The sequence below is a fragment of the Geotrypetes seraphini genome, chromosome 17 (genome assembly GCF_902459505.1).
Source record: "Geotrypetes seraphini chromosome 17, aGeoSer1.1, whole genome shotgun sequence".
Lineage (NCBI taxonomy): Eukaryota > Metazoa > Chordata > Amphibia > Gymnophiona > Dermophiidae > Geotrypetes > Geotrypetes seraphini.
The window spans coordinates 16,200,076-16,223,040 of record NC_047100.1 but is presented as its reverse complement, the minus strand read 5'-3'; the positions used below and the strand labels follow the sequence as shown (position 1 = coordinate 16,223,040).

Below are 22,965 nucleotides of genomic sequence, written 5' to 3'. Positions count from 1 at the left end.
CCCAAAGCAAGTAAAAGCATGCTGGCAAAAAAAAAAAAAAAGGCAGGCGTCAAACAAAATTTTCAGCGGCGAGTTAGCCCGGGAAGGAGCATCGGCGGCAGCAGCAGGATTAGATGGGCGGTCATCTAAATCAGCTGGGGAGAACACTTACTTGTACCTGACGAAGTTTTCAGGCTTTCAGCTCCTCCCAGTGAAATGAGTGAATCCAATCGAGCAAAAAGAACTGACCAATGAAGAGCCTGTATATTAGGGGGCGGAGTCAATGTGGCAACGTGCAAGTCGGGTAGCGAGTTGGAGGAGACAGACCACATGGCGGAGACAAACATGGCTGCCGGAAAAAATCTGACACCAGGTCCCGAACCAAAGACACACGGTGAAGACAAGGTAAATAGTGGTACATAGAAGGGGGTACATTTGCCTGCGGGGACAAATCTTTTCACCGTTTTTGCAGGCAGTGAAAACTTTTGTCCCCATGTCTGCAGCGATTTGGCTATGGAATCTCCATAACCCGCAGCCAAACTGCAGCCACGCCACGGCTCCCTGCGGGGATCGCTCCCCGTGTCATTCTCTAATAGGAATCTATGTGAGATCTTGATGCCATCTATTTTACCTGGCTCAGACACTCAGCTACCTGCACACACTGGCCAACGAGCCTGCAGTTGCTGCTCTGTCTGCAAACATGTGGTATGCATTGATTCCTTCACAGATCCACATACTAATAAAGGTTTCAATATACATCATTCATCCGATTGCAATGCCTATCAAGTTGTTTACATCATAATTTGTCCATGTGATAAACTATTCTATCCAAACTGCTATCACAGTTTTTAGCGCGGGAGTCAGTCCATTCATTGCCTTTTTTATTGTTTTCACCAGATAATTCCATTATATTTGAAATATCTTTTACTTTGCAGCCCATTCACATTCACTGTCTTTTTTCTTTTACTGTTTCCACCAGATGGCGCTATTGTATATGAAATACTGTATTTTTTTACTTTTTAGTCCATTCACATTCATTGTTTTTGTTTTTTTACTATTTCCTATCTGTTATATAAGACATTTTTTTCCAGCAGTATCAGCTTATTTTAATTTTTACTTTCTCGCCCACGATTTATCCGCAAGCTGAATTTTTTTATTTTGCTATGTATATGTGAGTGTTTACTGTATTGACTTGCACTCACTATATATCCACATGGCTTTTCTTGCTATTTACATATCACATTTTAGCATTTCCTGTTCATCATTTGATTTGTTCTTTCAGTTTTTGATATTTACTCCTGTTTTGGCATACGTTGTATTTTCTGGACCTTCATTTGTGATAGACGTCACTTTGGGCACCTATTATCAAGCTGCGTTACAGGTTTTTAGCGCGGACCAATACAGTAAATGCTCCAGTGCTCATAAAATTCATATGAGCAGTGGAGCACTTACCTCGCTGGCCCGCACTAAAAACCTCTGCACTGCTTACACAACACCATCACCTCCTTGGGGATCTTCTCGCAGAGCTAGGCTAGCACTTGAGCGTTTTAAAGGTGAGACACTGACTAGGGTGAAACGCGTCATTCGAGGAAGACAGCTGGGTGCTCACTTAAATTAGCCGGGCGGAGCGCCCGGCTAAAAGACGCTAGGGAGAACACTGGCTGAGAGAAACAGTTCAGACCAAGGACATACCTGCATACCCTCTCTTGCCTACCCTTAAGACAACCTTACTGCCAGGGTGCATTGGAGTAGTCCAGTTTCAAAAGAGGATGGGGAGCTCTTAGGTAGTTCCTCAGGCTGAAGAATGTTGTCATTGTACTACCGGGATTGTTCCCTTCTTGCTTCTTCCTACTGGGTGGTCTATAGGTTCCCTCTACTGGTTTTGTTTTGGAGCACTGATATGCCTCTTCCTCAAGAAAATGCCATGGCACTCTCACCACTGTTTACAATAGGAGTGTCAAACTCGATCACATAAGGGGCCAAAATCTAAAACACAGGCTAAGTCGCGGGCTTGATTTTTTATTAAGATACTTAGTTTTAGTAGAAGTATAGGGTTACAACCTCTCCAATACCACGCTGGCTCTATGATGTAAACAAAATAAATAAAAAAGGCTTTTCTTCTTTCTTTTAGGTCCTAGTTTACGCTTGCTGTCTAACACCAGCTCTGACAGGATACACATTTCAAATCTGACATATTGTAATCACAAAATAGAAAATAAAATTATTTTTCTACCTTTTGTTGTCTGGTCATTTTGTTTTTCCATCATCTTGGTCCCAGTTTCTCTTTCTGCTTTTTGTCTATTTTCTACTAATTCTCTCTCCAGTATCTGCTGTTCATTTTTTTCTCCTTTTCTCTCTTGTACCATTCCCTCTGTCAGCCTAGCATTGCTAGCAGCCAGCATTTTCAGTTGGCTTAACCAATGTTAGCAAAGGCTTATGGGAGATCATATCATTCATGTCTGACCTTAGGGAATAGCAACCTTTAAAGATATTTCTTAGGCCCTCAGCATCACCACTCAGAACTCAAACTTATCACTGTTCTGAGCTTTACGTGGCAAATCGTCACTGGGTCTAATTTTTCATTTTAGCTTCTATCAAGAGCTTTAGATACTTTAGATACTTATAATTTTCTATAGTTTATAATTTAATTTCATTTCACTTAGCTTATATGTTGCTGTATAGTCTCTTTTTAGAGATGTCTTATATCAAGCAGGGTGACATAGCCGACATGTTTCGCGGGAACCGCTTTATCAAGGCATCACCCCTAAAAGAGATTAAGACAAGATTTCAATAACTCTTGTATGAGAAAAGCTGAAATATCTACCCTTTCAAGATATATCAGACTAGTTTAAGATAACCAACTCTCTTGCAAATAGGCAAGCCTTACCTTACCTTTGGTAAGTCCAAAGGTACGTTGCAAAGATGTAAAAGAAGCTAATTGACTCCCTTCTGTATACATTTGGAAGATAAACCTTAAATCTAATGTGGCCCACCTTTGAAAAGCAACCGATGGCAAAGATGGGGTAGTTTGCCATCATAGAGCAGAGGGCCGGCATTTAGGCCCAAAACTAATATATGACGGTGTCTTATTTTCGGGGAAACATGGTAGGAGTGGACCCTCTGTGATTTGCTTGCATATAGTTTTCTTTAAGGCTATTTGTTCTCCAAGTGGATGAGTATGTGGTCAGATGTTACTGTTGTGGAGCCTGAAAGATCAGAGTTTCTTTTTGGTTTTCCCTTTTTTTAAAAAAAAAGTTTTTGGTTAGCAAACTTTGGGGAAAATCTTGTTTGAAGCCTCTGAAACGTGTAACCTCATTAATTTTCAAACAAGGCCTGCTTGATTTGTGTAACTTCAATGGAGTCACAGTATGATGTGTGGCAAACATAGTCACGTTTGACCACAAGGGGGGGTCTCTGTTGCATGATGTAGTAGATGATCATGAAAGACCCAGAGGGTCTGATGCTATAATTCAAGGATGCCTAACTAAAATTTGCATGTAACTAAATTATCTTTTAATTGGTTAAATGTTGTGGTAATTGACCATGCTATTAAAAAACATTATAAAAAAATACTAATTAAAGTTGCGTGAGGATATCTACATGATGCCTAGTGACGCTTAAGTCTAGATGCCCTCTGACGCCTAACGGTACCTACTTGAAAAGTAGGTATGGTTAAGGTCAGAGAATAGGAGTGTTAAATTTAGGCGTGTGAGACAGGTGCTGGTAAATTAGGCCAGGTAAAACCTGAACTTATATTCTGGCACCTACCTCAACGATGCCTAGCAACACTTAGTAGTTGATTGACGACCATGCAGACCAGTTAGGCAGAATCAGGCCCAGAGTGCATAATTTATAGGATTTCCTATTTGCATCTTCATCAGGCATGTCCTTATATTTATTAATTTGTATTCTTTTTTAAAAAATTTTATTGAACATTTTGTAAAACAGAACACATTGCATCAGCAGAGACAAAATGCAAATAACATTGCGTGCAATCCCAGACCACAATAAACTAATGCACCAAATAGCTCCCTAGTCCGGGATCCCAATTCCCCCCTCCCTAATCATTCCTGAAACACCACAAAGTCCCCACCCCATCCCATGTACACATCGAAAAGGAGCATTTAGTGTGTCCTTCAAAATGCCCCTCTAATCACCACTTCCTCCCCCCCCCCGTCCTAAGCCCAAGATCCATGAAAAGGATCGGAGAGGTGCAAAAATCTTCTATTAATTTGTGTTCTTATGTTTATGTATTTATTTTTTAAAACATTTCTACCCTGCTTATACCAAAGCGGATATTCTTATTTATTGAGATTTATTAAGTGCCTTCATGAGAGATTATTAACCCAAGGCATTTAGAAGTACATTAGTACCAAGTAGCGTTTATCATTCTAATTAAATTGCATTGCTGCCTCTTCATCAGCTGTAGAGAATGACACGGTGACAAAATTCATCACCGTCCCCGTCCCCGCGGATAACCGCGGGAAATAATCCCATGTCATTTGCTAGTGTCTATTTCAACCTCAGTCCTTCTACACCAGCATTCTTCAAAGCAAAGCTTGCGGGTCAGTGGTTGAGGCCATTCATACTCTGATTCTTCCCTCTCTCCTTAAAGAATGACATGAAGATTGTTTACCGTGGTTATCCGCGGGGACGGGAACGGTGATGAATTTTGTCACCGTGTCATTCTCTAATCAGCTGAACTGCTTATTTCGAATGCTTTCCTGGAGGTTTTCAGAGCAGAACATAGCTACCTCAGTTTTGTAAGCAGTTGAAGGCTCACTTGTTTATCTTGTATTATTTTATTTTTTTTTATTGTATTTATTTTTTGTTATTTGGCTGTGTATGTTTTATTGTTTTATGACTTTGATCAGCTGAGTCAGATGAAGAGTGTATAAATCCTATAAAATAAGATCTTAAAATTTGTAAGATGCTCCCACACACCTGGCAGCTGCTGGTTTTATGAGAGAATCACAAATTGCTCATAAGTGAGATGTATTACTAATAGCTTTAATAGATTACTTAACAAGTTTTCAAGCTATGTCAGATCTTCCTCTGCAGATTCCTGTCCTAGTGGCTGAAAAAATTTGGCAGAAGTCATTGATGGGCTTCTGATGAAACTGGGAGTGTTCCCAAGCTTAAGTCACAAAAGTAGGTTTGATAGCGATCTTTCATCGTTTCTTGAACATTAATCATTCTTTCTAATTCCCAGCTAGAGAGAGATTTTTGAGTCTAGTGTTTGAACCGGACTAATGATTCATACCAGGAATTAAACTGCAAGAAAGTTTTTAGTCGAGTGCGGATAGCCACACCTGATTACTTGGGGCACCTCACAAGTTCAAGTTTCAAGTTTCTTAAAATTTGGTATCCCACCTTATCTGTAATCAAAGCGGTGATGAAAAGAGGACACTAGGCTTGCTATTTTCCTAGTGGCTGTTGTAAGTGATTCTACAGGAAATGTATCTTTCATAAAATGGAAGTTTAGAAGGGATAAACCTGGAGCCAATACTTATGCAGGTGTTGACTATATATGTGTGTTTGTTTAATATGCTGGGCTGATACCTGCATAACTTTTGGCCATACAAATCAGTATCTGTCCAAAATTAATATGGAAGCAAAGGAGCGGACAAGGGTATTAGAGGGCAAGCTATATATAGCAGTGTTGTTCAGTCATTATCTATATAACTTAACCTGTATAAATAGGAGGCTTAATTTTATACAGATAAATTATCCTTATGAAGTTATGGCAGGATATTCAGGGCTCCTTTTACTAAACTGCAGTAACAATGTGGCTTTTTTACATGGGTTTTTCTCTTTCACTACGACTATTTTACCCCAGTGGTAAAATGGCTACCATTAATAGACACAATAGAAGATCAGTCATTTTACCACTGGAGTAAAATAGGCTTGGCGCAAGAGAAAAACCCATGTAAAGATGCGCCAATGCCACATTCTTATTGCAGTTTAGTAAAATGACCCCTGAATATCCTGCCATAACTTCATATGGATAGTTTACGTGTAAATTAAGCCTTCTATTTATACAGGCTAAGTTATATATAAGGTGCGAGTATTTCTAGGCAAAATGCCCTACTGTTGGTGTTCCTTTATGTTAGTAGCACAGCCAGTGCTGTACCAAGAGGGCGGAGCAGTCTGCCCTGATGCATACCATAAAAGAGTGCTGCTCCCAGGGTCGGTGACGTGGTCTGGGAACTTCCTCTTCCAGCAGGGGCAGCCTTCACAACTTGCTGCTCTGCAGGCATTGGGCCTTCCTGTCTGCCAGGTTCTACCTTTGCAGAAGCAGGAAGTAGGTGGGACCCAGCAGAGAGGAAGGCCCTACTGTGGCAGAGCAATGAGTTATGAAGGTTACTCACGATGAGAGAGAGCAAGAAAGATACCCATTGAAGGGGAGGGTAGAAAAATGCTACACCTGATTGGAGGGAGAGAAGGATAAGGAAGAAAGCCATCCGATTGGGGGGAGGGAGAAGGAAGGGAGAGGAGAGAGTGATATCAGACCATGGGGAAGGGAGGGAAAGAAGGAGAGTTGAGGCCAGAGCATGGAGGTGGAGAGAGAGAGATTGAAGGGAAGGAGAGGAGAGAGATGCCAGGGGATGAGAAGAAACGCAAAGATGCCAAATCATGGGGTGGGAAGGAGGAAAGGAAAAGAGAGATGCCAGAGCATGAAAGACAGAATGGTAACAGAGAGGAAAATGGAGAGAGGGTGAAGCTGAAATGAATCATGTATAAAGGAGAGAAGGGGCACAGGATAGACAGTTTATGGAGAGGGCATAGAAAGAAGAAAGGTGCCATATGGAATGGGGAGAAGGCAGATAGTGGACGGAAAGGCTGGTGAAGAGAAGATGAGGAAAGCAGAAACCAAAGATGACAAAAAGCAATAATTAAGAAATGGATTAGTCCAATAAAATGGTATTTTCTTGTTTTCGTTTTTCTTGTTTTATTTCTACAGTATTTGTTAATTTGTAAAGTGGTGATTAGTATTTTTCAGTTTTTTTTCAAATTTACATCTGCTATCTTTATATTTTGCACTGTATTAGGGAACATATTACTGTTTCTGTGGTGTTGCATTGCATGCAGAGTTTGGCTTCTTGGCAGTTCATTTTAACTTTTGTTTACATATTTCTTTTTTAGTTTGTGATTACTTATTCTATACTTGGCGAGGGTGTATCTGTGTTCTGTGTGTATGGTTTTTCTTTTATATTGACTGTGCAGGATCAATCTGTATTAATTTGGCTTATTTAGTTTTACAATGGGTGTATTTATTTATTTAATTCATTTTCTCTCCTGTTGTCCCCAAAGAGCTCAGAATGGGTTACAGGTTAAATATACGTGACTGTTAACAGGTTGCATTTGCACTGGATTTGCCATAATGTCAGTACAAGTTTATGATACAAGTTTTTATCATAACTTGACACATACTAGGGGGGTTCATAATAAAAAATTTTTAAAAACATCCAAAAAGTGGCCTATATCGGTAATTGGATGATCAAAAAGCCAGATCGTCCAAGTACCAATAATCAAAGCTGGTTTTAGACATAGCTAAAACCAGCTTAGGCCTTTCCCCTGCCTCTAAACAGCTAGAGCAAAAAGAGGCGTTTTTAGAGGAGGGGAAAGGGTGGGAGGTGGGCTGACCTAGACTTAGTCATACTGCAAGTATAACCCAAAACTTGAGCAAGTTGCCCAGTCGGAACTTATGCATTTTGACTTAAACCAAGTTCCGAATAGGGGCGATCAGCTCAGCAGCCCCGGCAACCTGCCCACCCCCTACCGCAACAATCGCGGCAGGAGAGATGGCTCATCTCCCCTGTCGCATTCGCGATCCCCACCCCTGAACTGCTGCGACTTGTGGTAGGAGAGATGCCCAATCACTCCTGCCGCGATCGTGATCCATCCCCCAACCCTGACACAATACCGGCAGGAGGGAGCCCAACCCCTCCTGCTGAGGTGCGAGCCCTGCGACTCCCCACGCCCCTTAAAATATGGGCAGGAGGGATCCCAGGCCCTCCTGCCCATGGCGACTCCCCCTCACCCCACCTAAAATACAGGCAGGAGAGATCCCAGGCCCTCCTGCCCACAGCGACTCCCACCCCCCCTAAAATACGGGCAGGAGGGATCAAAAGTTTTACAAAGCTGCCTGGACGGAACTTACCATTACTTCTTAAGATAGTGCTATGATTGTCAATAATATGGCTGCATTTGATAGCTAGTATACAATATTGCACATGCAGTCACCACCGGCCACTCCTCTGCACCACTTCTGCCATGCACAGGTATGGAAGATATGCTAGAGTGCGGAAGAATATACAATGATAAGATATACTCATATGGGTTTTTTTCTCTTTTTCTCTCTGTTTTATGAATGCATGTAGTAGGTCTGTCCTATTAAAAGAATATGGTGTTCAATTTCCACTTCAATTATTTTATTTATCAAGTTTTAATAAACTGTAAACATGCATCTAGCATGGGGTTTTTACTGTGATAGTTCTGTTAACACGTTAGACTTTAGTGTGGGTCCGCACTAATGTTTAATGCTTTGAAAAACTGTTCTGACTGCTTAACACAATAAAATGGCACCACAAGGTTGTTATTGTTGTTTTTTTTTTTTTCAGTTCAAAAAGTTTTTTATTGAAATTTTTTTACAAACACAAAAATGAAATATTCAGTAAAATTTGTTGCGTAGTGATACAACAATCAAAAGGTCAGTGGGATAAAGAAATATGGAGAAATGATCAAAAACAGATACACTTATTAAAGTTAAAGCAACATCTGTATGCTATGTAATACAACATTATAGATGTGTACAAATATGCCTTTTTATTGAAATGAGTTGGTAGAAAATCATTAGAACATGTTTAAAATATGCTTATTTAATATACCCCATGTGATAGCTTCTTTGAATAAAGATGTCAGTTCAATGTCCTTACATTACCAGAGGCTCCAGTTAAGTACAAAGCTGACAAGCAGCTCCTAGCTCTTGAGAAAGCATTTGCTCAGTATTTTCTGGTAAATATCTTTTTTTTTTTTTCCCTTTGGAAAGAGGTATTTCAAAATTAAATTTAAAATTAAAAACAAAAGTGAATTTTGTTGGCTGCACCTCAAAGAGGAAAAATATTTATTATAGTACTGACCACGAATTGATGTCTAAAGATAAAGTTTTCGTGCTATGAATTTTCCAGTTTTGTTAAGACAATGTGGTTTAGTGGTTCTCTTCTTGGTATTGGAAGGTGTAATGTATAACACTAACTTTTCACCTGCCTGTATTTTGTTGGAGTCCAGCCTGAAATGAATTGTCATGCAGTGTGGTTGAGCTTCCCAGTTTATTGGACTATAGCTTACATTATAAAATAGACACACACAACCTGGCAATGTTTCTGCACTTGGCAACTCTTTGCTTAGGAAGGACTGAGCAGACTCACATTGTATGAGCGGGTGGTAGTGCAGAGTTATATGTAAAGGTCATTGGCAAAGACCAGAAATGGACATGCACTGCATCGTAGGAAGGGGTGGGGGTAGGGAGAGCTCTCTCTTTTTAATGTTGGCAGGCTGGTAACTTTCTGGGAAGCTAAGCAAGAAAAGTGTTTGCTCTTCACAAAGAAATAGGGAGGGCATGTTCTGGTAGTTCTAATTTTAAAAAGAGGTAATTTTTTTTGCCACAAATAATTTAAATTGAGGCCTACACAAAGCTATAATCTGAATTTTTCTAGTGACAGAAAAGGTCAACTATGAACTGTAACCAAGATATATTTTGAAGAAATTAGAACAGAGTATAATGTTCAAACTGATGCATTTTTGCAGACCTGTACTTGTCATTCCTCTAGGAAGCATTACAGGTTTATCTAAATGATGAGCAATTACCTTAACGGACTGGGGGAATGGTTGTTTTTGTGCAAGCAAAATTACATATAGGCATGTGGAAACACTTCTTTCTCATAACTGATTTTCCATGGAATGAATGCAAACCTTTTTTTGTTGGATTTTGGGTGTGTTTTGTTCTAGCAGTGGTGCATGTTGGGGAGGATTAGTCTGTCTGTCCATCCATATGCACAGATTTTTTTTTTTTTTTGCACTGTGCAAAACCCCCCTGTGCATAAAGAAGAGCAGAAGCTGAGGGTAGGAAGCTGTGTGTATATTTGGGGGGAGGAAAGAAGTTGAGCTTTATCATCTGAAGATGAGGATGAAGAAAATTAATATCTTAGGGTCTTCAAATTCTACAGCATAAGAATAGCAGACATATCATGGGAGCAGCGAAGATGTACATAGTGTGCCAGAAAAGGTGTGCGCCTTGGGAGAGGCCTTAAGCGTCTGAGCCAATCAGGGCCTTAGGCTCCTCCCTCTGTATCTTGGGATACAAGGGGGAGGAGTCTAAAGCCCTGATTGGCTTGAACTCGGGATGAAACTGGTGTCCTTGTGCATACCACTGGGTCAGTACAGATTTTTGCTTTCTGTGAGTTTGCAGCATACAAGAAAGCCTATTTTGGCCTATGTTCTATATTTATTTTGTCTTCCATTAGTTGCTTATGCAATTTGGAGGTTGCACTATGGGGTCCTCTGTTGCTTCTGTCAATTAGCTAGTTTAATGCATCTTGGGATAAAGACCTAAATATCTGGATCGCAATTTCTGGCACCTATCAAGAATTCAGGAAACACTTGAAAATGTATTTGTTTATAAAATAACTAGGTAACTAGGTCATCTCATCTAATTGTAGCTACTATGCTTTTGTAAACCGCATAGAGCTTCACGGTACTGCGGTATATAGAAGCAGATTGTTATGTTTAAATATTTGTTTCGTTCTTACAGTTTTCTCGTAGGTTATCCTTCCTGTGCATTGAAGTGCCTTTAAAATAGATATATGCACATCAGCGTTAGCATTGTTATTTTAAAATAAAATGTATTTATATTTTTTATGGAAGGGTGGAGTGTATTTTTAAACAATGGTGTCATATATTCATTTCTGAGGCAGCAAGAATCATTTTTTTTTTTATATATATAATATTTCTTTATTGAGCAAACCAGTACACACATAACAGAACAGGGTAAAGGGACATCCATCTATCCAGAAAAAAAAAAACCCGCCCTACCGGGCATACAGAGAAAAGGTCAGAAACACAACCAAGATCAGATGTCTCAGGAACAAGAGGTGCTCAATACAATTTTCCATGTAAAACCCTCTGAAACCCCCCCCCCCGGGACATATCGTAGCACCCCAATACTATAACATACATTAGAATACACCGTAGAAAACCGGATCCAAACCACCTCCCAAACCCCCCACCCACCCCTACTCCCGACCTGTGAAATATATATACGAAATACACAAAATAGACAAAAAATAGACAAAATAGACAAAATGGGGAGGAAAACTAGGTCAAAAAGGGAAGAAAAAGAGGAAAAAATAAAGAGAAAGAGAAATGAACCCCATAAGAGAATCCAAGTAAGAATGAGTCTGAAGAGGGAGAGTACAGAAGAGGACAGAAGACCCCAGTAGATGCTAACAGTTCAATAGTAGACTCCTCTCGCGATGGGGAAGGGACAGCCAATACTCCTCTCATACATCCTAAAATCGAAGAATCATTTTTGAACCATTGTTGCAGTTGTAATGCAGATTCTGGCAAAACTGCAAACATATGATTTACAGCAACGTAACTAAAGCTTATAAAAACCTATGCAGCCATTTCCAAGTTTTGAAGCCCAAACAAGATTTCATCCTTCTACCAGCTCTTGATTCTGAGGGTGAAAGCATAATAAAGAAAAGAAGTTAATATATACTTTGGTTTTGTTTTTTTATTTTGATTCCAAACATCTCTAATTTACAGAACATTAGACTTCTGTTGCAATGTCAGTAATTTTAGCATTATATCAGTTGAGGTTTCATTTCAGGTTACCTTGGGATTCTGTGTGTTTTCTTCCACTGTAACTCTAATAACGGGTTGTAATGCATAATCCATGTCAGAAAAGTATGCTGAAGTTCCAAATTATAGTTACTTTGCTCCATGTAGTTCGTTCGCGTTAATGGCCTTAAAATGGTAACCACACTTTACCATCCCCTGAAAACTTCACAACTGGGACGCTGAAAATGGATAGCTTGATAAGTGCTTTGAACTTCCAAAGCTTTGGTATTTGCTTTGGGTCTTTGAAGGCCTTCAACGGGTCAGGTGTTTAGGCTGTCCCTAATGAATATACATGAGAGAGATTTGCATACGATGAAGATAGCAGCAGGCATGCAAATTTGCATACGATGAAGATAGCAGCACATTTATTAGGAATATGCTGATAACTTGACCTGTTGGTGGGTGGAAGTGAAGACCTCTTGAAACAATTGATCTTGAATAATGTGCAAAGTGTGTCTTCTAAGAGACGTCACCACATGTAGTATCTGTATCTTTAATCACACTGCAGCCTGAAGCAGCTATAAATGTAACTGCTATAATTCCCTCCCTCGTGGTGCTTTTTTTTTTAGTAGAAACTGGTTTGGGTAAAACCGGCAGCTCCTAACATGAACTCAACAGATCTGAACAGGTAGAGTTAGTCTTTGCAGTCTGCCTATATTACATTTTTAGAAAGCTGTACTGAGAGAGTTTTATAGCTGTGGCATAGCATAAACCATAGTAACCTAATGAAAGCAGAAGTCTTGCCTATTGGTGACTCTTCCACATTGAATAGGTGAACATTAAAAGTCCCATCCTCAATCCAACCCCTCTTTGCAGTGTACCTGTATTTTTCCATCTTCTGTGTGTTTTTTAAACTTTTTGCAACCCTTGAAAAATATGTGTGGCACAGTGGTTAGAGCAGGGGTCTCAAAGTCCCTCCTTGAGGGCCGCAATCCAGTCGGGTTTTCAGGATTTCCCCAATGAATATGCATGAGATCTATGTGCATGCACTGCTTTTAATGCATATTCATTGGGGAAATCCTGAAAACCCGACTGGATTGCAGCCCTCAAGGAGGGACTTTGAGATCCCTGGGTTAGAGCTACAACCTCAACACCCTAAGAAACTGTTAAAGAAACATTTGTTTTGCATTATGAAATATGAGCGTCCAGTGATAGCGTGGCAGTGTAAATGGCTGTTAAAAAAAAAAAAATTGAACTCATGCTTTGTAATTGAATTATGTCGTTTGGTAATAGGTTGGATCTGATGGGTCAGTAGATTTTATGTTATTTGTTTAATTATTTAGTATGCGTTTTTACGTGTTTTTATTGTGTATGTTCTTTTTGTGATTCGCTTTGGATAAAGACGGACTAGAAATAAACTAAACTAAACTTATGGGTTCAAATCCCATGCTGCTCCTTGTGATCCTGGGCAAGACACTTAATCCCACCATTGCCCCAGGTACATTAGATAACGTAACATTAAAAAAACCCCATAAAAACTCACTGCCAGGACAGTTAGGGAAATATACTTGAGTACCTGAATGTATATCACTTAAGTTATAAGTAGTATAGAAATAAATAAATAAATAAATATATATATGGACTAGGTTGCTTTCTTTATACATTCAATATAACTTAGATTATAAGATTTCCTCCAAGGATAGGAAAATACCCACTGTAACTGATTGCAAATCACGTTGAGCTACAATTGAAAAAGTGATGAGCTAAATCTAATAAATAATTGATATCTGGATTGCGCCGAGAGATGTATGAGAAGTGGCTTGAATACCTGAATACGTATACCCTAGACTAGAGGAAAGAAGGGATAGAGGAAATATGATGTAGGCATTTAAATACTTAAAGGGTATTAATCTAAAAACCAAATCTCTTCAAGAGATGGCGAAACAGTATCACTAGAGGACATAAAATGAGGAGGAGTCACAAGAAACAGGAGATACTACGTCCACAAACGTGAAAGCAGAGAACAAACAACGAAGGTGACTAATCGATGTTCAATTTCCTTTATTGAATGAAATGACTCGACACGATCGTGTTTCGGCCCCAAAGGGCCTGCCTCAGGAGTCTGGTATCAATAAATATAAAATGTTCACAGTCTTCTATTTCAGATGCTCTAGTAAAATCTTAAAACATTCGCGGCATACACTTTTAACAACAGAATCGGATGTTTTAAGATTTTATTAGAGCATCTGAAATAGAAGACTGTGAACGTTTTATATTCATTGATTCATCATCAGAACCCAGACTCCTGAGGCAGGCCCTTTGGGGCCGAAACACGATCGTGTCGAGTCATTGAAATTAAACATTGTCTAGACTCTGGAGCAGTATCAGGAAATACTTTTTCATGGAGAGGGTGATGGATACCTGGAATGCCCTCCCTGGAGCGATGGTGCAGGCAAAACCAGTGACGGAGTTCAAAAACGTATGGCATAGACACAAAGAATCCCTGAATAAAAAGAGGATAGTAACGACACAAAACTCTACAGAACTGGAGCTATAACTTCATTATGATGAGCAGGAGTGGTGCTTAAATGGCAGCCCCAGTAGTGAAGCCGATGACGAACTTCTATGGTCTGGCCCCAGTATGTGGTAACTGATTCAGAAGGTTGTTAAGTATTTGGGAAAATGAGGGGAAAGGCATGAAGCCAGAGAATGGCACAGATAGCATCATTACTGGTCACTGGAGTGTAGTGTGAGACGAGAGATCGTAGCTAACAGGGTGCTGCAAAGTGAAGATATTAGTATGTGAGCAGAGGAAGTTTGATTTGAATGTGGGAGCCAATGTAAGGCTATTGGGTTTGATATAACACCTTTATGTGGTACAACCAAAAAAGTGGCATTGCAAGGGAGGTTGGCGCCCCCGAATCATTATTCCCTGCCGCCTCTGCATCACCATGCCCTCCACATCTTCACCAGTAATGTGGAGGAGTAGCTTAGTGGTTAGAGCAGCTGTCTCAACACCCTGAGGTTGTGAGTTTGATTCCTGCTGCAGCTCCTTGTGATTCTGGGCAAATCACTTAATACTTTGTTGCCCCAGGTACAATATAAGTAACTTTTAAAAAATATTTGATTGTGTAAACAACATAGAAAAAGCAGTATACAAGTCCCATCCACCATTTATCCCAGATTGTCCTATCCCTGCTCACACTGGCTTTCCTTCTGTCATCACTTCTTGGTCCTGTGACCTGGAAGTGATGTCAGAGGGAGGGAGGAAGCCAGCACGAGTAGTGCGTAAGACAGCCCGGTCGTTGCTGGAATATTGAAGAGGTAGGAGCGGGAGTGCTTCTCAGAGACCCCTCTCGTTGCAAGGAGGAGAGGTGCCAAGTCGCCACCTGTGTTGCTCTGTCCCTGCCTCCTTACTACGTCACTGAGTGAGCTCACAATTTAAATTTTTGTAATTGAAGGAGAGTCAAGTGACTTGTCTAGAATCACAAGGAGCCACTGTGAGAATCAAACCCCATTCCTCAGATTCTCAGCCCACTGTGCTAACCATTAAACTACTTCTCCATTCTGAAGTGGAATAGAGTGGATTGACTTGAGAAAGAGGGCTTTACAGGGTCATAACAATGCTGGTGAAAGATAAGCCATGAAGCAGACTTTTGAATAGATTGGAGTAGTGAGAGATGGTTCATTGAGATCCTGGATGCAGTAAGCTGCAGTAGTCCAAGTGCAAGATGACGAGAGAGTGAATGGTTTGCACAGAGGAAAGAACACATTTTGGCAATCTTCGAGAGAAGGAGTTGATGATATATTTTTTTTTTACTAGTTTGGATATGACTGTAATTGCAATAACAGTAAAGTGACTGCTCCCATTTCTCTCCCTGTCATCTGCTTCTTTAGCATCTTTTTATGGAATGGGGTGGGCAACAGGGGCTCTGGCTGTACCAATTTTTTGACCCACAAAGCATCAGCAACCAGACAGAGGGCAGACAAGGACAGGCAAAAAGATGATCCACAGCCTCTGTTTTTAACTATTGTCAGTACTTAAGGAAAACGTCCACAGGAATGCAGTTATTGTTATGGGCTGATTATTTTATTTATACATTTGGAACTTACAAGCATCTGAAGCCAAGGCAGATACTGTCTTCTGACGTGGTCATATGCACCTCACCCCAGAAGCCCCACATACACCCACAGATTGCTACTTTAAATTCTACCATCTGATAACACTGTAGAGGTCTACAACGTTCCTCACCGCCTAAGAAATATACACCATTAAATGAAGAAAACAAAACCTGAAAATCAAGTGAGGGGAAATCAGCTGGCATGAGGAAGATTAAAAAAAATCCCTTTTATGTGTGTAACAGGGAGGGGGCACAAGGTCAATGGGAATAAGGACAAAAAAGAGCCAGCTGCCAAATAAACTCGGTAGACCCTCCTTAAAAGTGTTGCACTGAGCCAAGACCTTCTTGTGCAAATAAAAATGTCTTCACACAGGATGCTAAGTGCCCGCCCCATACCAAAGATTCTGTAAAAGTAGACACAGAAGAAAGGGCCAGCTTCCACTGCAGAAGGCAGAAGAGAAGTGCTCTTGGAAGCATATAAAAACAATCCCAGGCCAGTCTGTACTCAGGAAAGCATTACATGACTCACTTGGTGGAGTTTACATTCGGGCAAGAGATGTTTGGTTGGATAATAATTTGTCTTCAATTTATACTTTTACATTGGAAAGAGCAGATAGATGAGATAATTTTTTTTAAAAACAATACAGTGAGAAACTATTTATGACACGATGAAACTTTGTTATTTCCGTTGGAACAAGTACTGCAGCATGCTTGTTAGTAGTTATTGATCCTGGAGAAAACTGGATGTTAATATTTGTTCAGAGAAGGTAAATTAACAACTACACCGCCTCTCTCCACACATTGAGAAGGCAAGTCTTCTCACGATGGTTCATGCCATGATAAAATCGAGACTAGATTACTGTAATTCACTCCACACTAGTTTGACCAGAAAGGTCTGCAGCAGCTCCAATTGATTCAGGATGCTACAGCAAGACTAGTAGAAGGTTGTAAGTGATGTGACCACCTCGTACCATTTCTAGAAAAGTTTCATTAGCTACTAATACAATACAGGGTTAAATTTAAAACTAATGTTGCTTATTTTTGAAATGATGATCTGTTGATTTTGTTGCATCTGAGTGTAGTGGAATTTTACTAAGTAGATTATCTAATATTGGAATTTGTGATTCAACTTACTTTGGTTCAGATCTTTTTGGGAAAATAGACTTCAATTTGTGGAAGTCGATTCTGTTTTATCTAAATCTAAAGTGCTAGGTGCTCTTTTGTCCCCACTTCTTTCTAATCTATAAGCCCCTTCTTAGATGATTGCCTAGACCCTGCCCGGATAACGGCAGAATTTATTTGTCAGGACCAGGGTCGGGACCAGTTGTAAAACCGGGGGGGGGGGGGGGGGGGGGAGAGAGCATGCAAACTAGCATCAGACTGTCCAGTCACTCATAGCAGAGAGAAGGCTTCCGTGTCAGAAGCTGGCAGTGCCTAGGAACTGCCGCCTACCGTTCTTTGAAGAGAGAGACCTGATAATAGCCCTACTCATTTTCTAAAACCACTGCACCACCAGTTGAACCAGCAGGTGCTGTGCTACTCCAATTGGTGTGTCTTGACTTTAGCATATACCTACGTTTTATTAAACCTTTTTTCCTGAAGTCTTTATACTGTATTTCTTTTCCTTAATATTACATTGGGAGGCCTGGGCTTCATGCACTGCCAAGTAGAGGACAGCACTATCAGCAAGCCACAAAGCATCTAAAAGACAAAGAGATTATAATAATATGCATTTATTATAGAATTTAGGAGTAAGGTAGATTACTATTCAATAGAGACTTCACATCAGCATAGTTTACTTCAAAATACAAATAGATAAGACTGTTGTAGATTAAGGGGCTCATAATCGAAACGGAAATATGTCTTAAAAACCAGCCTAAATCGGCACTTGGACGATCAATAAGACAAGTTGTCCAAATGTCAATAATCGAACTGGGTTTTAGACGTATCTCAAAACGATTTAGGCCTTTTCAGTGCTGCTGTATGCCCAGAGCTAAAAGGGGCATTTTAGGAGGAGTGGTGAGGGCGGGATTTGGGCGGGACGTGGGCCGACCTAGACTTATTCGTACTGCAAGTATAACCGAAAGTTTAACGAGGCTGCCTAGACGGAACTTATACGTAGCAACTTAGGCGATTGAAAACCAGGTTTAAGGTCCCAGAAGGTATCGAAAGTGACAAAACAACCACTGGCATAGGAAAGCCTAGTACAGCAGCACAGAGGTGGCTTAAGTAGTCTGGGATATTGGGGTTGTAGACAGGACCAATTTGGGAAACACTGGTATATACTTCCTGTGTGCAGTCTTTGGTAATATTAGAAGCATTTACTGCATTTTTCTATACATACTGTTAAAAATATGTACTAAAACTTAGTTTCCTGCCCCTAGAGTTGCTGATGCCCTTGGAGGAGGTATATGCTCCGCAGGGAAGGTGAGAGGTGCCTGGGGCAATGGCGTCCCTCCCCCACCCTCATCTGCACCCCTTTCTCCTTCCACAATCTCCCCTGCAGCACAAGTGACTCTCTTCTCTTCCCCCATACCTCTAGTTGTTCACTGCCACAAGCAACAAGAACGTTGACGTGCTCCTCGTGACTCCGTTGTCTCTCCCGTTGACGTTGCTTCCTATGCGTGGCATCTGGAAGGTGATGTCAGCTGGAGAGATGACGTGGTTATGAGGAACATGTTAAAGTTGTTGCTTGTAGCGGTGAAAAACTAGAGGTATGGGGGAAGGGAAGGGAGGCGCATGCATGGCAAGGGGCGAAGAGGAGGAGGGTTGTCGGAGCCTGGGGCAGATTGCCCCCCCTCTTACTATACCACTGGCTCCACACTCCTCTAGTAACTTATGCTATGGGTAGCTTCCTGCAGCATTGGCCATCAAAAGTTCTAGGAAACATAGTAGTAGTAGCTTGTTGAAAAGGATGGCAGATTCTTACACTCACAGAAGCATGTTTCTTCTTTTCATCTACTGTCTCTCTCTACCAGGCTGCAGGAATGATGATGCAACTCTGGTGGTAGACCAGTTATCTGGTCTCAAAATGCTGCCTGTGATTAGTGGCCATGTCATTCTCAGTGATATTGATAGGGTCAGGGGTGAGGTCTGTACAGTAAACCATGGAGTGGCTGAGGAGGTCCAAGGAACACCATCTAATAGGGCACTCACTGGACTAAACAGGTTGCTCAGGCTCCCCTTTCATGTCTGAGCTTATAGACTCTGCATCTCCTCCCCAGCTTCTCTTCGGCCTATTTTACCTTCAGGAGACAGCCATGCAATGATAAAGACGGAAAGAACCCAAAACCAAAGTCTGAGACCAATGTGATTTGAAGAATAAAATTACCAGACAACAAAAGGTAGAAAAAAATAAATTTATTTTATATTTTGTGATTAGAATATTTCAGATTTGAAATATGTATCCTGCTAGAGCTGGTATTAGACATAACTGGGGACCGCAAAGCCCAGGCTGTGCTTCTTTAGCTTCCAGCTGGCTTAGGGCTCTCTCTCTGACCAGGGGGCAGTTGCCCTCCCCTAATACTATTCCTGCCATGTGTGACTGAAGTATTCTATTAGCTTGATTTTTCTATGTAGCATTCTGTAGTAATTTGGTTTGTTCAGTTTTCACAATAGTGGAGGGGATATTTGTGAAATGACAATTGTACAGAATAGCCTCTTTTTATACTTTAATAAAACAAGTTCAGTATAAAATCATCACACTTCGAGGCTTGTGTGAGTGGGATCTGACAGTTTGCAGGGCAGGGACGGGGACCAACGGGACTGAGCTCATGGGGTTGGGACAAGGATGGGCACAAGTTCACGGGTTCGGGGCGGGAACGTGTCATTCTCTAATATGGATTCCTGCACTTCAGGTGATTAGGGACAGACATCTCGGATCAGTGTTGCAGAAATTTGTGGAATATTGCAAATTCTACAGCACTGTAGAGATGAATGAAAGAGACACCATTCCACTTCTTATCATGTATCATTCCAATTTCCAGGATGCTGTAAATAAATGTAACAGGCTGATGTACTTTTATGGTGAAAAATGGTCCCTAAGAAAAAAAAGAGGGGATCCACGATAGAAAATGGTGGGGTCCATGATAGAGAATGGTGGGATCCACAATAGAGAATGAGGGGGTCCATGATAGAGAATGACACTGGGACAAATTTTGCCTGTCCAAACAGAAACTCATTTTCCTCGTCCCCGCGGGAACTCATTTTCCCATCCTGTCCCGGCGAGTTCTTTTCCTGTCCCTGCTCCATTTCTGCAAGGTCCATCCTCATCTGCACAAGCCTCAAACACTTTAAAATCATAAGTGTTCGAGTCTTGTGCAGTTAAGTCAGAGCTTACAGGAATGGGGCAGGGACAGGAACAGTGACCAAATTCACAGGGATAGGATGGAGAAATTGAGCTCCTGTGGTGTCGGGCAAAAATTTGTCCCCGTATCATTCTCTAGTCCAGGGGTGTCACACTCAATCACATAAGGGACCAAAATCTAAAACACAGGCTAAGTTGAGGGCCAAATTTTTTATTAAGATACAAGTCTTAGTAGAAGTGTAGATACTTCCTCACCCTCAGACACTTGTGTGGAGTGCCCTGATCCAACCTAGCTTTTACATTGGGACTGAGTCCTGCCTGCAAATGGATACTGAGGCAGCATAGTGAGGAGCTTGGAGCACCGCTTGGAGTGGGGCAGTGCGTTCAGTCGCTTGGAGCACCACGGGGACTAGGGCTGCAAAGTCAGGCGCTTAGATGTGGTACAGTCACTGCGGGCCACATAAAATGGCCAGGTGGGCTGGATTTGGCCCCCGGGCCTTGTGCTTGACATGTGTCCACTCTAGTCCACAATACAATAGCCACAGCAAAAAAAGTAGACCAAAAGAAAACGGTGTCAGGTCCAAGCTTTGATCTGCAATGTTACTCTTGGGTCCAAATTTTTTATCCTCATTGCTACCATTTTTTAAGCATCGTCCAATTGACCAATAAATATTATTTTTATCAGCATTATGTAGAAGACCTTTTTCCTATATTTATCCAGGTACAATTATATACATTTTCATTTGGTCTACTTTTTTTACTGTAAAAAAAATAGTCCTTTCAGGGAAATCCGGTGCTTCTATCCTTACTCATACTAATCTAATACAAGACAAACCAATAAAAGGATCAGCCATGAATAACTATAGATTAGAATATGTTATAAGTTAGTTTTTCATCTTTAGTATAAGAGCATTAAATTTAGTTATGTTCAGAGATCAGGTCTACTAACAGGAATGTTATTTCTTAATGTTTTTACTTCTGTTATTCATCATGTTAAGACGTTTTATAGACGTCAAGTGAAAAAGAAAAAATAAATCTTAATTGTCATCGGAGCCATGTTGGGGTGGGGGGGGGGGGAGGGAATGCAACAAGAACAATTTTCCTGGGCCCCTTTGCCACAAGGAGAACCCTGAATATAACACAGCCTTCTGGTGAGTTTTAAGACCCATTTCCCAAATTTCTGCTCTAGGCCACAGCTTCTGTAACATTGGTCGCCTATGTATTTTATTGTTTGTATTTTTGCTCTATTTTGTGGGTGTCTTGATTGTCGATCTTATATGTAATTTTGTAAGTGTGTAACCCACCCTGGATAAGGGCGGGATATAAATAAATAAACCAAACCAAACACTGGCCCTACTTTCATATAAGATGATAAAGCAATGGAGAATGGTAAATAATGGGGAAAAAAATGCAATTAATACTGCAGTCATCTTCCCTGTTGGTTTAAAAATTGCTGAAGCTCACCTTTGGAGGTTGACTCTCTATATTTTAAAGTGCAGTCAACTGTGAGCTGTTGGCCTAGATACTGCAAACTCAGTATAGCTTTCTCAATTTCTTTTTCACTCTGTGAGAGGTGTTAAATGACCCCAGACTTCCATTAGTGCTTTCTGTATTTCAAAACTGTGTTTAGTAAACTGGAAAGGAGAATTCAGCAAGCAGTATGCTCAATCTGAATGCAAACCCTCTTTTGCATATGCCAATTCAAGCTTGACTGTATCTAGTATTGAAATGGAAGAACTGATTTGAGGAATGTGTCTAGATAAACAGTAAATATTTATTTTTTTTCATCTTCTAGGGCTAAATGGCAGCAGAAGAACACCTTTTCCTTGTTTCCTTCAACCAAAGGCTGGAATTTCAGAGGGGTATGTTGTTTTGGGGTTTTCCTTCTCCAATTACTTTGCAGTAGAAATTATATAATATTTTTAAAATATGTAACTATCATTATTTCCTGTATTTAGTAGACCGGTGCAACAGCTACAGTGTGTGAAGGTGGACTTCAGATAGAACATAGATATCAGAATTGAAATATGCAGATGGGATGTTTCAAACTGTACTAGCATTGTAGAAAAGGATCTGTCGACACAGTTTAAAATGTTTGTAGTAATGGACTTGGGGGGGAGGGGGGGAAGAAGGAGCTCTTACCTGGAAAAGAGTAGGCAAGGGAATTGACTCTACAGCTTCTGGCTCTACAGGGAAGTTGCCCTGGCTGACATCATCAGTTTGTACCAGCAACTATAAAACCACAGTTTGCCAATGGGCATGTGCCTAAAGGGATGTGACCAAAGGAGCAGGTCATGCCCCTTTGGAGCCACATTTGAGCTTCATCTGAGTTATTGAGGAGGATGGAGAAATGACCAGTAAAAGCCCCCAAATAGTGAGTAAATGAACTATCTTAATGGTTGGGATCAGTATGGGAAAACAGAAGGCTAAATTGAAGAACATATTGCTTCTCCAAGGAGGAACGATACAGGGCCCTAAGCACTCACAATGGGAGGAGCTTCATTGATGGTCAGAAATTTGAACCTCAAGATTCCCTCCCTAAGTCTGTATACCTCTACCTTGTGCAGTGAATCTGAGCTCTGCCTCCATTTGTTTCGACACCTAGTGTACAGGTTAAGGAAGTTTCGCTGTCTGATGTAAACTACACAGAACAAATAGCAGGGTGTGGTAGGCCATCCTGGGATGAATAATTTTTGTTTGATACTTGAGTACAGC

At 40.8% G+C, this 22,965-nt stretch overlaps 1 protein-coding gene across 1 annotated transcript in view; it reads left to right on the top strand.

Annotated features, from left to right (window-relative positions):
- The window catches only part of ARHGEF3 (Rho guanine nucleotide exchange factor 3), a 208,846-nt gene that overhangs the window by 51,553 nt on the left and 134,328 nt on the right, over positions 1-22,965 (top strand). The window contains exon 2 of the mRNA XM_033926553.1: positions 22,046-22,112. Coding sequence (XP_033782444.1) covers positions 22,046-22,112 — 67 coding nt within the window. The remainder of the gene's footprint in view (positions 1-22,045; positions 22,113-22,965) is intronic.